This window comes from Mastomys coucha, chromosome X (assembly GCF_008632895.1).
Source record: "Mastomys coucha isolate ucsf_1 chromosome X, UCSF_Mcou_1, whole genome shotgun sequence".
NCBI lineage: Eukaryota > Metazoa > Chordata > Mammalia > Rodentia > Muridae > Mastomys > Mastomys coucha.
This window is the reverse complement of record NC_045030.1, coordinates 153,815,056-153,830,317: the sequence shown is the minus strand read 5'-3', so window position 1 is coordinate 153,830,317 and position 15,262 is coordinate 153,815,056. Positions and strand designations below refer to the sequence as shown.

General features: G+C 36.6%; 1 protein-coding gene across 12 annotated transcripts in view; it reads right to left on the bottom strand.

Moving 5' to 3' along the window:
* Adgrg2 (adhesion G protein-coupled receptor G2) overlaps nt 1-15,262 on the bottom strand; it is a 112,782-nt gene that overhangs the window by 30,490 nt on the left and 67,030 nt on the right. For 3 of the 12 annotated variants that reach the window (XM_031370238.1, XM_031370249.1, XM_031370304.1), the window contains exons 4-8: nt 11,094-11,129; nt 8,282-8,371; nt 5,917-5,955; nt 3,900-3,941; nt 1,734-1,787 (exon numbers count right to left, since the gene is read on the bottom strand). In XM_031370238.1, coding sequence (XP_031226098.1) covers nt 1,734-1,787; nt 3,900-3,941; nt 5,917-5,955; nt 8,282-8,371; nt 11,094-11,129 — 261 coding nt within the window. Of the gene's footprint in view, nt 1-1,733; nt 1,788-3,899; nt 3,942-5,916; nt 5,956-8,281; nt 8,372-8,887; nt 8,922-11,093; nt 11,130-15,262 lie in introns of those variants that run through there. The other 9 variants (XM_031370258.1, XM_031370264.1, XM_031370312.1 and 6 more) reach the window with 9 other exon arrangements.

Sequence of the window (15,262 nt, the reverse complement as noted above, 5' to 3'; positions counted from 1 at the left end):
TGAAAGAAGCAGAGGTTTCTAGTTTTTGGCAGGATATCGTGGGATTTCTGGTGCCAGGAGAGTGGGTTCCTTGATGAAGTTGTTTTCACCAGTCACTACGACAAATGGTCAATCCAGTCACTTAATTGGGGAAAACATTACTCCAACCAGCTTTCTGGCATCTGTTATTCAAGATGACCATTTTAAAACACATTTTGATTTTCAGTTATCAAATGTGGTTTAGACATAAAACAGAACTAGACATTAGTCCCAGCCCCAAACATACGTGATGCTGCCAAATAGCGATATTCTAAGGATATAGTAAAGAGAAGGGTAAGAGAAGGTAGAGGGAAAATGGAAGAAAAATAAGAGAAAGTTATACAAATATGTGAAAATAAAATGTATACATTTTTTTTGTGGTGGTAGGGATTGAGCCCAGAGACTCAACAGAATAGGCAAATGCACTACCATTGAGCCACACCCTTAGCCCATTTAAAAAAAAAACAAGCCTCTTATAGTGTTCCTGGAACATACCAGCAGAAAACACACATCAGCAACTCTCATACTCACACAGTAGGAAGTATTTGTAAAATATTAATTATTTAGATTTGATTATTAATTGTGTGTATATGCATGTGGGGTGTGCGTGTGAATCTAGTAACTATGGAGACCAAAAGAGGGTGTAGGCTTCCCCTGTAACTGGAGTTATAAGTAGTTGTGAGTTGTCCCATAGTTGCTAGGAACCAAACTTCAGTCCTCTGCAAGAGCAATATGTTCCCTTAAACCCTGAGATATCTCTCCAGACCTGAAGTGTTTAAGTAGGAAAACTTGTTTTTTAATCTACCCAATTGTATTCTTACTTAAAATGTTACCTATATTTCTCAGATGAAGTAAAACACTATAAATAGGAACAAAGCATAAAAAATAAAATTCTTCTCTTGACTATTACTGGAATTGATAGCAAGACTTTATGTAATAAAATACATTGTTGTTTTCCTCTTCCCTCTACCCATGATCTCCAGTCCAGTTCTGACCTGCCACAGCATATTTTTCTGTTTTTCACATTTGCTTTCATTCGTCTTAATAAGGAAGAAAGCCCAGAGAGCCAAATCAATGGGAGCAAAGAGGTTGTTTCATGCCTCTGGCCCATGGCAGGAGGAAAAACTATTCCTATTTCAAAAACAGCATGTTCTCAAAAGATTTCCATCTCAATTTTAAAAACACCATGGACAGTGTTAGAGATAGCGAAACATTACAGACAGTAATGGAATCAGTATTTAATTAAACTAAGTATATATGAAACATTCTAAAAGTCTGGTTTGTTTTTCTCTTAGCAAAGGACAATACTTTGTTTTTGAGTCATAATACATAAGGTCCTATGAAAAAGCTTGAGGGATTTACTTATAAGGAGTAACTTCCAACAATCAATAATAATTTTATTATTAACTTTATTCATGCATTAGTTCTAAGGCTACTAGAATTAGTGTGGATGTAATGCTCAAGTGAAAATCCTTGTCGTGGAAGCTTATTTATCTTCTCTGACTAGAAAATGGAAAGGTAATTTCAGTCAGGTCTAAAATTTGCTTTTGTTTTTATTAGGGACTTTGTAGTAGCCAGGTTGTATGAGAAGGGGGTAGATCAGAAAGCCATGTACAGAAAGCCACAGACAGACACAACAGGAGGAAAACAAACCAATTCTTTCTGTGGAGTAAACTTATCTGGGAATGTGTAGTTATGTAGTTCATTAGACTAACCTGAGTCACTGCAAATAGATGACAAATTGCAGATATTTGTCTGGGATTTGACTCCTGAAAGAAAAGAAACCCAGCTGGTTAAGCATGATAATAACTTGCTTATCATTATATATAAAATATATGTATATTATATACATAAGTACTGCACTGTCAAGCAAATTTGCAAATGAAGGCACCAAATGTAAACCAACAATATTAAAAAGTTGAACAGAATTGGCTGGATAAATTTCACAAAGAATAAAGGAATACTTAGATGAGCAGCTATGGAATTTGACTGTACAACTCCTTGCCATATCACTGTCTGACCTTCAATTCTTCTCGGAAATGTCTTTGTCCCCTTCCTAATTAATCCTTCTCCTGTCTGATATAAATAGATAACAAGGGAATCATGTATGGAGAATTTAAGTGGTCTAGTCCTGAATCTCAGACCATCCTTTCCTTCCAAGGTAGGAAAATCCCAGAAGACTCTAACGTTGTTCTAAGCTCACATAGAGTACTCAACGAATGCACATTCAAAATAATAGTAATGTCACAATTTCACCCCATAAACAAACGTTACAAAATTTAAGCATATTTGCTGAGTACTCACTATAATTTCTGGGTCGTGAGAGGTCCCACATACAGACCCTGTCCTTAAAGAGCTTACACTCTGGTGGGTGATACCAGTCAGGAAATAAAAGGGTTGTGTGATAGTGCTTACAATCTAGTGGATGATACTAGCAAAGAAATAAAATGGTTCAGTGATGGACAGGACATCAGGTCATGCAAACACACAAAGGAGGAAGAGATGAATGGAAGATTAAATGATCCCTGTTAAACAAAACAAAACAAATTGAATGCGGTTCAACCTGAGAAACATTTTCTCCTTTGTGAAAGAAGTGCATCTTTTTTTATTTGAAAAAAAGCTCAATGTTCCATTCAGTTGTTGACATGTAAGAAATACATAGAAAGCAGGAGGGTGGGAAGGGCTGACGAGGTACTACATAAACTAATAAAGGAAAAAGATAATTCAAAAGACTATTATATTAACCAACATTTAGTCTCCTTGATATGTTGTCTTTGACAGAATTGTATATGTAATGTCTAAAAGGCAAGTTTATGTCCATTGGACATTACAAGTTTTTCCTGTGAGAAATTAGTTTGAATGTAAAAGAAAATTATAATTTGACTTGGTGCACATAATCTGATTTTTGTCAGAATGATTTACTGGTGTATGAGTGTCATGTGTCAGCTAAATTTAGATTTTGTGAACAAACTGAATTTCACACTATGCAAAATGCCATGCATCTATAATATGTATAAGTGATAGGTAGTAATGCTTACAATGGCCTATAAAGCACTGGTCTCTTGCTTGCTAAGCTTGCTATTCTCCTCTAAATTTCACATGCACCTCAATTTCCAGGGAAGTGTATCTTTTGCAGCTCTTTCACAATGAGGATTTTCTTTTCTATTTCTAGGACTAATATCTATAATTCCCACCCCTCCCTGAGTATGTGACCATAGACAATTCTTTAAATCCTGACTAAGAACAAGTTTAGTTGAGAGTGGTCAGATAATATTTTAGATTTTGTAAGTTAGGTGTTTTCTGCTGCAATGATTCAATTTTATGTAGCACAAAAGTAGTCACAGAAAACAATTTAAACAAATAGACAGGGCAGTGTTTCAATAAATTGTATTTACAGAAACAGGCAGTAAACAGGCAGAGTAAAATTACATTCTTACTCATTTACTACCAGCCCTGTGTTGTCCTGTGTCTTAATCATGTTAGAAATATCTTTGGATATGAGGGTTTAGTTTTGATGATAGGGTGGTGCACACTTCACATGTGACAGGGCCTGTGTTCAATTCTCAGCACCTAAACAAACAAACAAAGAAACAAACTGGTAGAATCCTCCTGCAGGCATACTGATGTCAGTTAACTATTTACTCCATCTCCCCTTAAACTAAAAGATTCATAAGGGCAAGCACAGGCTGATTACTATTACAGAGACCAAAACACCTAGTACAATTTCAGGTAGCCGATAAATTTATATATCTATTCATTAAGAACAGATTTTCATTTTTAAAAAGTAGGAAAAAAAGACAAAGATATCATAAATACCAGCCATTTCTTTAGGTTTACTTTAGTTATAAAAAGAAAGTCTTGATATTGATAATAAGTCATACCTGATGCATTGAAGGTTTTTACTATAGTGATTTTAGATTTTTCTGCAAAGAAGCAATTTAAATATTAGAGCAGAATTTGTTGCTTAAAAAACAATTTGCCATGAGTATTGTTTTTTTTTTTTTTAAGTGAAGTGCTAAGAAAAGCTGTTGAGATCTTGAAGATACCATTGGTCATCTTAGCAGCAGAATGAATGGGACTCTCATTCACAGAACACTCATCATTGGCCCAGGGTGGGTCTGAGAATTGGAGTCACATGTTTACCCAGTTAGATCACACCCATTACACATCCCTCTGCTTGTGTAATTCCACTTCAGTTTCCAGACACTAATGCTAGACCCATAAATATGAATTTACAATGCAGGTGGGTAGAACTAAGTTATAAACAGTGCCTTCAGATGACAGGTTATAAAGAACATGTGATTCAGAAGGAAAGTCAGTGTGAATCAGGGCATACTGAATCAAAAATATTGCTACTATAATTTACAATCAAGAATACTGCTCTCTTCTGTAAGGTTAATAGGATACTGTCCTCATTGTACTGGGAGGTAAAATTGTTCTGAGAGAAGTAAAGACCAGCCAACAACTATTGCATAACAATCTCACAGTAGAACCACGACTACTTAAGTTAGAGATTCATGGGCAAGTATTAATGTGCTCTGAAAAGACAAGCCTTGGGATTATCTTTCCAAAGACATTTGGAGACAAAGTCCCTGGATCATCCCCCAGATGATGGAGAATCTGGTTTCAAAAAGCTTTGTATAAGGAGGATTGCCAATTATAAGAGGCTGCATTCAGGGCACAAATTTGCAGAAAAAAATCTGTCTCTTAGAGTAGATAGGCAAATTTGAAGGAAAGACTAAGCTGAGAGCTCGGAGATAAACTGAAGAGTAATGGTATTATACGATTTCAGAAACCTTTGTAGGTATGTTACTGATGTTACTTTGTAGGTATGATGATGATGTTACTGAATCACCTGGGTGTGTGATTCATGGACAATGGTTGGTGGTAATTTTAGAAGTGGATACCATTTTGTGCTGTCATTAATAATCCTTTATATATTATTTTGTTTGCCTTGCTAATTTTCTCTCCATAGCAAGTGAAATACAACTGTAAAATGAGCTTGTATTTTTGTAACTAAATTCATAAAAATATTCATCTTCACTAATAATCAAAATTGAAATAACCTAAAAATATAAAACAAGATTTAATAATATATAATGTAGTCTTAGCAAAGGTGCAGTGAGCAACAAAGCCATTCTCATCTACTATGAGAATATTGTGGGGTACAATTTTTCTAGAACGAAATTAGGCAATAGTCCTCAAGGGCCTTAAAATATTCATACTGCTGACCCATTATGTCCAATTCTTGGAACATATCCTATAGAAATCGGGGATGAATGCAAAGATGGTGCCATCAGGAAGTTCACTGCAATAACTTCTATTAAAAATATAAACAACTTTAATGTTTAACATGTGGCACACAATGGACTATCAAGTCATTAATAGCAAGAGACAATGGGGAATGTTTACAACTTAATATTAAATTAAAAGAGAAACATAAAATATGTGTAAATTATGAGTATTTTGCAAAAGCTATATATATATATATATATATATATACATACACACATATATATGATCACAAATGAAATTGTACCAAATTATTAACAATAATAGTTTTAGTAGAGTAACAGTAAAGAAGATTAAATTTTCTTCTCCATATCTCCTTATATTCTCCATTTTATGAGCTAATCTGTATTGCTATAATACTCAAACATAACAAATGTTATCTTTAAGCAGAGTGCTATGGCTGTAATAGGACATTTAGGAGTGTAGTGACAACAGAAATGATAGCTCAATGACAGAGTCAAAGAGCAGCAAAGGTTGAACTCCTATGGAAATAAAGAAAGGAACAACAGAAACGTGTTCCTTTGCCAGTCCATTAGACCTTATCTATGAAAAACTCAAGAAGCCACAGAAGACAAGCTCTGACTTTCAGAAATAATTTGAAATTACCTGTTTTGTTTAAAGTCGACAATACTTCTGAAGCAGCGTCTGAAATAATAACCAACAGTGCAATGACTGCATTAGTTAAGAGATGTCATTCTCCCCACATCCCTTAAACACTTCAATTGCCCCTAAATCTAGAGTTTAGAGTCTTGCAAAATCTAACTAGTACTAGCAAACGCATAATCCCATTCTCTATTATTCGGCCCCAAGGTGAACTTGAGTACACATTCCTTCTATCAGAATGTGATTTTCTGAATGCCTATCATGTGTGAAACATATAACACCAATATTTATTGGACATAACATTTATGTCATTTAATAGTTTGTCGCATTTCAGGAAAGGGGATAGAAAGATTGTAATAGTCAGATATTGAGGATGACAGGAGTGAGCCAGTATCTTCTGACATGACAGGACTCCTGCACTCAAGAACTCACAAGAGCTGTGGTTGCCTGCACAAGATCAGCCCAGTCAACATTCTAGCATGAAGTGAGGAGGGGTCCATGAGCTCCTCCTACCCATAGGAGCTATGGACAGCTGATGCTTCTGGGGGAGAGAGAGTCAACATTCTTTAAGGGCTGACCACTCTACAGCAGATGTCTCCACCCTCAAGTGTGTGGTACAAATTAGAGTCGGTGGGTTATTAATTATTTTTTTAAATGACAAGAAGTTGGGGGTGGGTAGAGAGGTAAGGGTGGACCCAGAAGGAGTTAGCAAGAAGAGTGGAGGCTGACTCTGAACAAAAACATTGTATGAAATTCTCCCAAAATTTATAAAACTGGCCAGGCAGTGGTGGTGCATGCTTTTAATCCCAGCATTCTGGAGGTAGAGGACAGTGAATCTCTATGAGTTTGAGGCCAGCCTGGTCTACAAAGCGAGGTCCAGGAGAGCCAGGGCTGTCTTGGTTACACAAAGGAACCCTGTTCCAAAGCAAGAACAATAACAGTGTTAAAAAAGAAAAAAAAAGTCCTTTACTCTCTATGTTAATGAGAAGTCCTTCCTGGATGTGAAATTTACAACATGAATAACAACTTTAATAGGTCTGGAGGTGCTTTAGCAGCTTTCACGTTAAGTCACAGTTTAAGTCAAATAATGCTAATTTAAGTTTAAAGTTCTTAAGCATTATCAATTTAGGAAATGTTTGTTTCAATCCTATTTGATGTAAAATCCCACTAGAATTGTTCCTACAGGTATTTCTTCAAATAAAAGACTTCTAGAATCTATTACTAGAGAAGAAATTTTAGGAAAAATAGAATAATGCAGCTATAGTGGCACATGCCTGTAATCTTAACAATTGGGAGTCCAAGGCCAAACAAGTGTGAGTTTGAGACCCCATCTCAAAAAACAAACAAGCAAACAAACATCTAAATAAGCACAATGCAATGTCATGCTTAAAATGCACCCACATATATCCCACGCAATACACAACAGAATTAAAAAGCATTGCTACCAGAGCTAAACTGAAGATAATCTTTTTCAATGTACAGAGTAATTACACACAAAAATGACCGTTGGTTCTTCCCATTAGACCATTTATTAATTTAATCAGTTTCAATCAGTATAAGATACATTTTTGATTATTTACCTCAACCACCACCCACATTTATTTCATTTTATTTTAACCAAGAGTCTGAGAAGTGGTGGGGTTTGATTAAAATAAGATTATTTTAATAAAAACTGGATCCCCTCAGAGGGGAGAGAACAGAATGTGCTGCCCCACCTACCTCCCTGGGACATCATGAAGTTCTTTGTCCGTTTCTCTAACATGATGAGAAGCCAGGTTCCCCCCTCCCCATTTCATGCTATTTAAAAACTGATAAAAATCACCCATAAAGAGACTGTCCTTGAAGCAAATAATAATATTATTATTAATAATAAAGAGAAATAAAAGAGACTGTCTTTGAACACTCTGTACCTCCAAATTCGAGCTGAATCATATTGAAGTCACTAGATGTGCTTCCCACAGTTAAATAATCTGTCATGTCAAGTATGCTGGCAAGGTCTTAGAGAATAGTGAAATACAGTACTTTAAAGTGTGATTGATGTTTCCAGTATTTTCTGAAATATTTACAGTGGTAGAGGGAATTTCTTCTTCTTCTTCTATGATCACAGAAACCATATCAATTAACTAGAATGGTTACTCCCACATATTTTAAGTTTTAGAGTATTGAACTATATGGAATCACTCAGTGTATACAGATATAATTTAGAGATAGAAATCTTCATTGCCGTGACTCGTTATACTTCTATTCTTATGAGGGGTTATGAATTTTCACTTGCATCAGAAACATTCTTACAATTGAGGCTTGTGGTTTCTACCTCTTTTTTCCCAAGGAGAGGAAGACAAAGGTATAATTAAAAGAGAAACTTAACAAATTGGACTACATCTGGACTTAAATATTTTCAAAATCTTGCCTGGTGTACCATTGGAGTAGGGGACAAGACTGACAAGAGATGATTCAGCTGCAGAGAGAAAAAAAGTGAATACTTTCAAACAATTATACTTCTTTAGAGCCAAGGTCTCAACATATAGCTCTGGTTTGAAACAGTTATTATGAAATTTTAAGAAGTCAGAACTCTGGTGATACAATTATATAAAGTAGAAAAATGCTATGAGACTCATAATCATACAGTCTCCTGCACCTGGATAATATCATGGCAATAAGTTAGGAACCACATTGGAATAAAGTAAATGATAGTTTCACTATTTTTTCCAGCCAAAAGTGTTTTGGAAAACATTTAAAATCACTCATTAAACTGTAGTCATGAATATATTGACACATTGACTCCATTCTGTTATAACAATGCCTGCCAACTGCCAATTCTTCCCATGGTAAATTTAGGATATATATATATATACATACATACATATATAATATATTCATATTATATCCACATGACACTATATGCATATAAATTTAGAGTATATCATATAAATTTACATATATCATATATATTATACCATTCAATATTACATACCATTCAATATTATATTATCTATCCCATTTCTTGGTAGTCCATTTGAAAATATAGCTGCTATTAAGAAAGACAGTTAACCAAGTTATAGATTTCTTGTAGAATGACTCCACTTATCCTAGGAAGTCAATCTACTGCACACATTTCACATGTTTAAATATTTAAGAGATTTAGTGGTTTGATCTCTACCTAAACACATGAGAAGTCACAAATGCTTCACAACAGAGCTTGATATTTCAGCTGGTATAGACAAAATCTGGGTGTGTCAGAGCACTTGTCTGGCCTTTTTCAGACTGCTCATGGGTTGGCTAAACACACACACACACCCTGTCTGTCCCACATTATTGCTTTCATATTTTGTCATTTACTATATTTACTCTTTTAAACAATTGCCAAGATCTTTCTTGAGGAATAAGACTGGTTCTAAGCAATTCAAGTCAAAGTGTGCTTATGGGGTGAGGCAAAATAATTGGCTGCAGCCAGTTTTAAATGAATGACTATTAATTCTTTTGGATGTTGATGAATGGTGACACAATTCAAAGAAGAGGTCTGTGGGCATAGCTGTCTTCCTCCCTTGACACTACACTGGGTCTTACCATCATCTGGTTTGTGCAGCCCTACCCTCAGGGTACCCAGAAGCCAGGTTATGACTAGAACTACAAAAACACTGCTCTCCATTCTTTAAAAACAGAGTTTTGCAGACTTTATTATGATTAAGTTTGGCAAAAGCTGTTCTACTAGAGTAGTGGTTCTCAACCTTCCTAATGCAGTGACCTTTTAATACAGTTCCTTATGTTGTGGTGACCCCTCTCCATAAAATTATTTTCATTTCTATTTCATAACTGTAAGTTTGCTACTGTTATGAATTATAAGGTAATCTATTTTTTTTGATAGTAGTAGGCAACCCCTATGAAAGAGTCATTTGACCCTTAAAGGGTCACAACCCACAGTTTGAGAAACACTGTACTAGAAGAAAAATACACTAGCATGCTGAACCCTAGAAGCTCAAAAGCTAGGGGGCAAACAGTCATGGACAAAAGAGGTTGTACTCTGATGGCTTGAAGTTCAGGGTTTGAATTTTCACCCCATCTCATGCCGATGACATCATTTATTTATCCTATAGCAGGCACATGTGGCGTCTTATTTCATCTTCAAATATCCCATGAAGCAGATACTATTGTTCTCAGTTTACAAAGGAAGAAACTGAGGCACAGAAAAGTTAAGGAACTTGCTCTAAATCTGAGCTAGTAGTGGAGGTGGGAGGGTGGTGGCTTAGTTCAAACCCCAGGAGACAGATTGGCTCCAGACAATGTGTTAATGTGATTAAGGTTTCCCCCATTGAGACTGTTTCCACATCTATAGCCTAAACTTAAGGATTTCTATTCTGCAAGATTGAGAGAAATTGGATGTCTGAAGACTTCCGGGAACAATAGTACATGCATAAGAGATGGCTGCTGTTTTTGTTTGTTCGATTTAAATCATTGAGTGAATAACAGAGAAAGTTCATTTTCACAATTCTAAGGCTAACATACCAACTGACTCACAACCTTTCTAGGATATGCGGTATATCAAAAAGAAGACAGGTTGGACACAAAGAAACCATGTGCTGCCTTTACGTGATGTGGGACAAGAAGTTGTGAGATCTTATACAAGTTATTCAATAGCCTTAGGCTTTGGTTTCTCACCATAAGATGCTAGGATGCTAGTGTCCAGCTGTTAGACTCATGTTAGGGTACTGTTCTCAGTTCCTATAGGTTCTAGTTCTAATGCTCTCTTTAGTTTATTTGCCTTCTCATTGTCATGTGTGCTTAGCTCGTAGAAGCACCTATGAAGATATCCTGTAAGTGAAGGTACTGAAGGTGTGTATTTAAGAGAACAGCTAACTTTGTAAATACAATAAATCTTGTCATGTTTAAGTTCCTGAAGTTGTTTAGACTTGTAAGCCGAAAGAATAAGAAACACAGCTGAAGCACTTAAGAAGCTATCCAACGATGTCCACAGTCTAGTCTCTAGAGAGTTATTCCCCAGCTTTGCCAGGCAATATGGAAAGATGAATATGACTTCTGTTATTGGTTTTGTAGATACATATTTAATGACAATTAACTTAACCAAGCTTCTTAGAGGAAAATAGTTTTGCTGTATCTGACCCTATGTCATATTCAGAGTAATGCTTTCGTGCGATTCCCCCAAATCATAAAATAACTCTTACCAGATGGTGATAACAAACTGGAATTACCAGCGTTTTCTGTCAAGGAAAAAGGTGATTTAGCATTAGTTTGGTTTGTTCACATATTTGTAGGACATTAACATTTTTAATGGCAATCAATGTAAATTGAGCTGCAAATGGTTACCAAAAGAGGGCAGCATGCGATTTCACTGCTGTTTTCCGTACCCTGATCAGTGTTCCTTTTCAGTTCTCTAAAAGGACAGCTTCTTAGTGGAGCAAGCCTTCCAGTTTCTAACTCCTTTTCGTTCGTTCGTGTGTGTGTGTGTGTGTGTGTGTGTGTGTGTGTGTGTGTATGTGTATGTGTATGTGTATGTGTGTGTGTGTGTTGAATGTACATGTAAGTGCCCATGCATGTGTATATAGAAGCCAGAGGAGAATATCAGATGATCAGGTGTCATCCTCTATTTCATTCCAGTTTACCTTTTTTGTTTTGTTTTGTTTTGAGACAGGGTCCTTCACTGAATCTGAAACTCATTGTTTGGGCTAGGCTGACTAGGCAGTGAGATCCTGGGATCTATTTGTCTTTGCTCTCCAATGCTGGGCTTACAGGCACATGCAACCATGCATGATTTTTATGTGGGTTCTGGGAATTTGAACTCAGGTCCTCTTGCTTTCACAGCAAGTACTATTAAACACTGAGCCATTTCCCCAGGTCTTCAATTTTTAACTAATAATGGTGCTCTATATGTGGTGTTGTATAAATGTGCAATGTACACTTCAAACTAAGGAGATAGCTAAGACTTTAAGCTGTTGATTAATGTTCATTAAAAATGTGCATATCTCCACAAATTATATTTCACTAACTTTGCTTATTTTTCTTTAACACAAACATTTGACCTATTATGCCACCTCCTTCTGAGTTGAACTAGATCAGCCACTTTAGGGCGAATACATTATAAGAACTGTTGAGTTATTTGGGGGAAAATGCTCAGATCCCTTTAAAAAAAAAAACACTTTTTTTCCTGTTCAGGAAAATAATACATGCTTGAGGCTAGAGAAATGGCTCACTGGTTAACAGCACTTGCTGTTCTACAGGACCCAGATTCAATTCCCAGCACCTATATAAAGCTCCAGCATAGTCATAAATGCCTGTAACCCCAGTGTTGTTGCAGGGCAGAGACAGGTAGATAAATCCTGGAAGCTCACTAGCCTGCCAGCTTAGCCAAAACTGTGAGCCGATGGAGGCAAGAAAAGGGTGTCAGATGCTCTGAACTGGAGTTACAGATGGTTATGAGCACACATATGGCTTCTAGGAATTAAACCCATGACTTTTGGAAGAGCAGCCATCTCTCCAGCCTGTACTTAAGTCATGCAGCAATGGGAGGAGAGGTCCTTGGTCCTATGAAGGCTCAATAGATGCCCCAGTGTAGGGGAATCGAGGGCAGGGAGGTGGGAGTGGATGGGTGGGTGGGTGGAGGAACACCCTCGTAGAAGCAGGGGGAGGGGATAGAATAGGGGGTTTCCAGGAGAGGGGGAACCAGGAAAGGAGATAACATTTGAAATGTAAATAAAGAAAATATCCAATAAAAAAGAAAAAGAAATGTGTTATTCTTTCCTTTTTTCTTTTGGCATGGTTTTCCCTTTGGATATTGGCTGACTTTTTCTAGTCTTGAACTCTCAATATGATGTTCCATACTATCCTTCGTAGTGGAACATAGCCAACTCCACACATGCCTTTTGCCTTCTAAATACTAGCCTGGGGTTCTTTGAGGGTTTGCCCCATTTGCTTCCCACTCGCAAAAACGGCAAGGTTGTCACTCTTAATGAGTCATATATTTGAACTCCAAGCCATTCATAGGAGATAAGATATTTCCATTGTTATAAGGATTCATAAGCAAATAAAGGAAAATATTGTTTTTTTTTTTCAGATTTTTTCTTTGGAAACCTCCAAAACAAATCTTAAACTATTACTAATTTGTTAAAGTATTGATTTAAAACCATAAACAAAATTATTGGAATCTGTCTATAAAATTTACTTAGTATGACTCTCATTATCCTAGACTTCTATAGGCTGGAAATCCCCTACAGAGCTTGCCAGATGAACATCAAGTCATGACAACCTAGTCCTATCTGGAAGCTCTAGAGGCAAATCCATTTCCTGCTTATTTGAGTTCTTGGCAAACTGTGGTTCCTTGTGGTTGTAGGACTGAAGTCCTCATTTTCTTATTGGCTATAGACTAAGGGCCATTCTAAGACTCAGAGTCATGTTTCCTGGCTCTTGGCTCATTTGTCTACAAAGCCAGTGATGATAGGATAGAGTGTGGAAACTCTCATCTGCCATCATTGTGTTGCTTAAAATCTCACAGGATTTAACTGGGTTTATCCAGCAATCTATAATAATCTCCACGTCTCTCAGTCTTCAATGCTAATTCTATTTGCAATGTCATTTGAACCCTGCCTTTTAAAACTGGAAGTTTTAGGATGTTCCACCTTTCTGTCAACTCTCTGGCTTTCTAAAATAATCATTGGCTACAGAAGATGATAGAGATGGCTGGCTCCTCTTTATATCTTAAAACATTTATTGGCTACATCATGCAACTTGACATTTGGACATGTTCATAAACATTTTCACTGTGTCTGAGGTTGGAAAAATTATAAACAATGAATGTTGAATTGATTCAGGCTCAGTGATTAAGAGCATTTGTTGCTCTTGCAGAGGACCTGGGTTCAACTTCTAGTCCCCGGTGTGCTGAATGTTCATGAACTCCAGTTCTAGGAGATTCGATAGTATTGTGCCTATCTTCTGTGGATACCAAGTATACACATGGTGCATATACATATATAGAAGCAAAACACCCATACATAGAATAAAATGCATAAGTATTTTTAACTCCTGTGAGAATGACATTGATATATTAAAGAGGGTGGGACCCTCATGACTTAACCAGCTTTCAAATGCTCCACCTCTCAATAATATCACAAAGGCAGGTAAATGTCAACACGAGGGTTTTTTTTTTTTGGAGGGGGGGATGCAGATTCTAACCATCACATAGGATATCTCTTATTTTCCCAATGAGATGCTAACCAACTTGATGTTTTATTTATTATCCTCCAGGCCAGTGTCATAGATCTTATAACTATTCAAAGAAACCTTTGTCTTGACTGACAAAATCATTAAGAATTCTTTATCATAATAGAGTACTTAACTACCATGTTCAAGGCCCCAGGTTTGATTCTTAGCACCAAAATACTTAAAAGCAAACATACATACATACATAACTGCAAAGTAAATCTTTATCAGTTGAGAAATAAAGTTTTGAACTTGTGACAGGTAGATCAAGAGGAGAAAATTAACTCAGAGAAACAACGGAAAAGTAGAGGTCTAGAACAATCTTCTAGGATTGGAAGTGAGATATGAAGCAGAAACTGAAACCATATAGAGATGGAGGTTCTCCAGTGACAAGGGAATAGTGCAGAAGGTACAGTCACTATCAGAGATATGGGTAAGTCAATTAGAGAAGGAAGCGAACATGCATGCATGCACACACACATGCACACACATACTACACATACCACACAAACACACTTTTTCTTTCCCTTTTATATTCCAGTTTTTTTTTTTTAACATTAACACACATTGGCTAAACCAGCTGGAAGGCAGTTGCAAAGGGTCAGAGGCGGGAGGATGGAGAATGAATCTGAGAATGGGGGAAAGTGATCTAGGTAGAGTCTGTAAAAACTTGAGAATACTTCTCAGATAACTATTACTCAGAATGTGATGTGTGTAGTAGTAGTTATGTCTAACAATCACAACAAAGAGTTCGTGTAATGGATCTTACAAGTGTGTGCTGAACTGTCCATCCAAATTCATGCCCCCCAACAGTGTTAAAAGTCCACAATTATGAGCCCCAACTGCCTAGAGTGGTAACCTCAATAAAGCATCACAATTGATTATTCCTCTTTGCTTAATGCCCCCTCTCTGCTCCCTAATACTATTTTATAAATAAACCTGAACCCAAACCATGAGAGGCCATATCTGGGTGCTGCTGAAGTGTTCGCTAAATGTGAAATGTCTGTCTTAAAGCTGTGGCAAAGCCACAGAGTCTTCCAACACTCCATCCCTTAAGTTGGGTGGGAACAAGGCCTACGATGGAGGTAAAATCCTTTGGTGATGTGAGGGTCATTGAAATACAGCCTTATTACAATGAAAA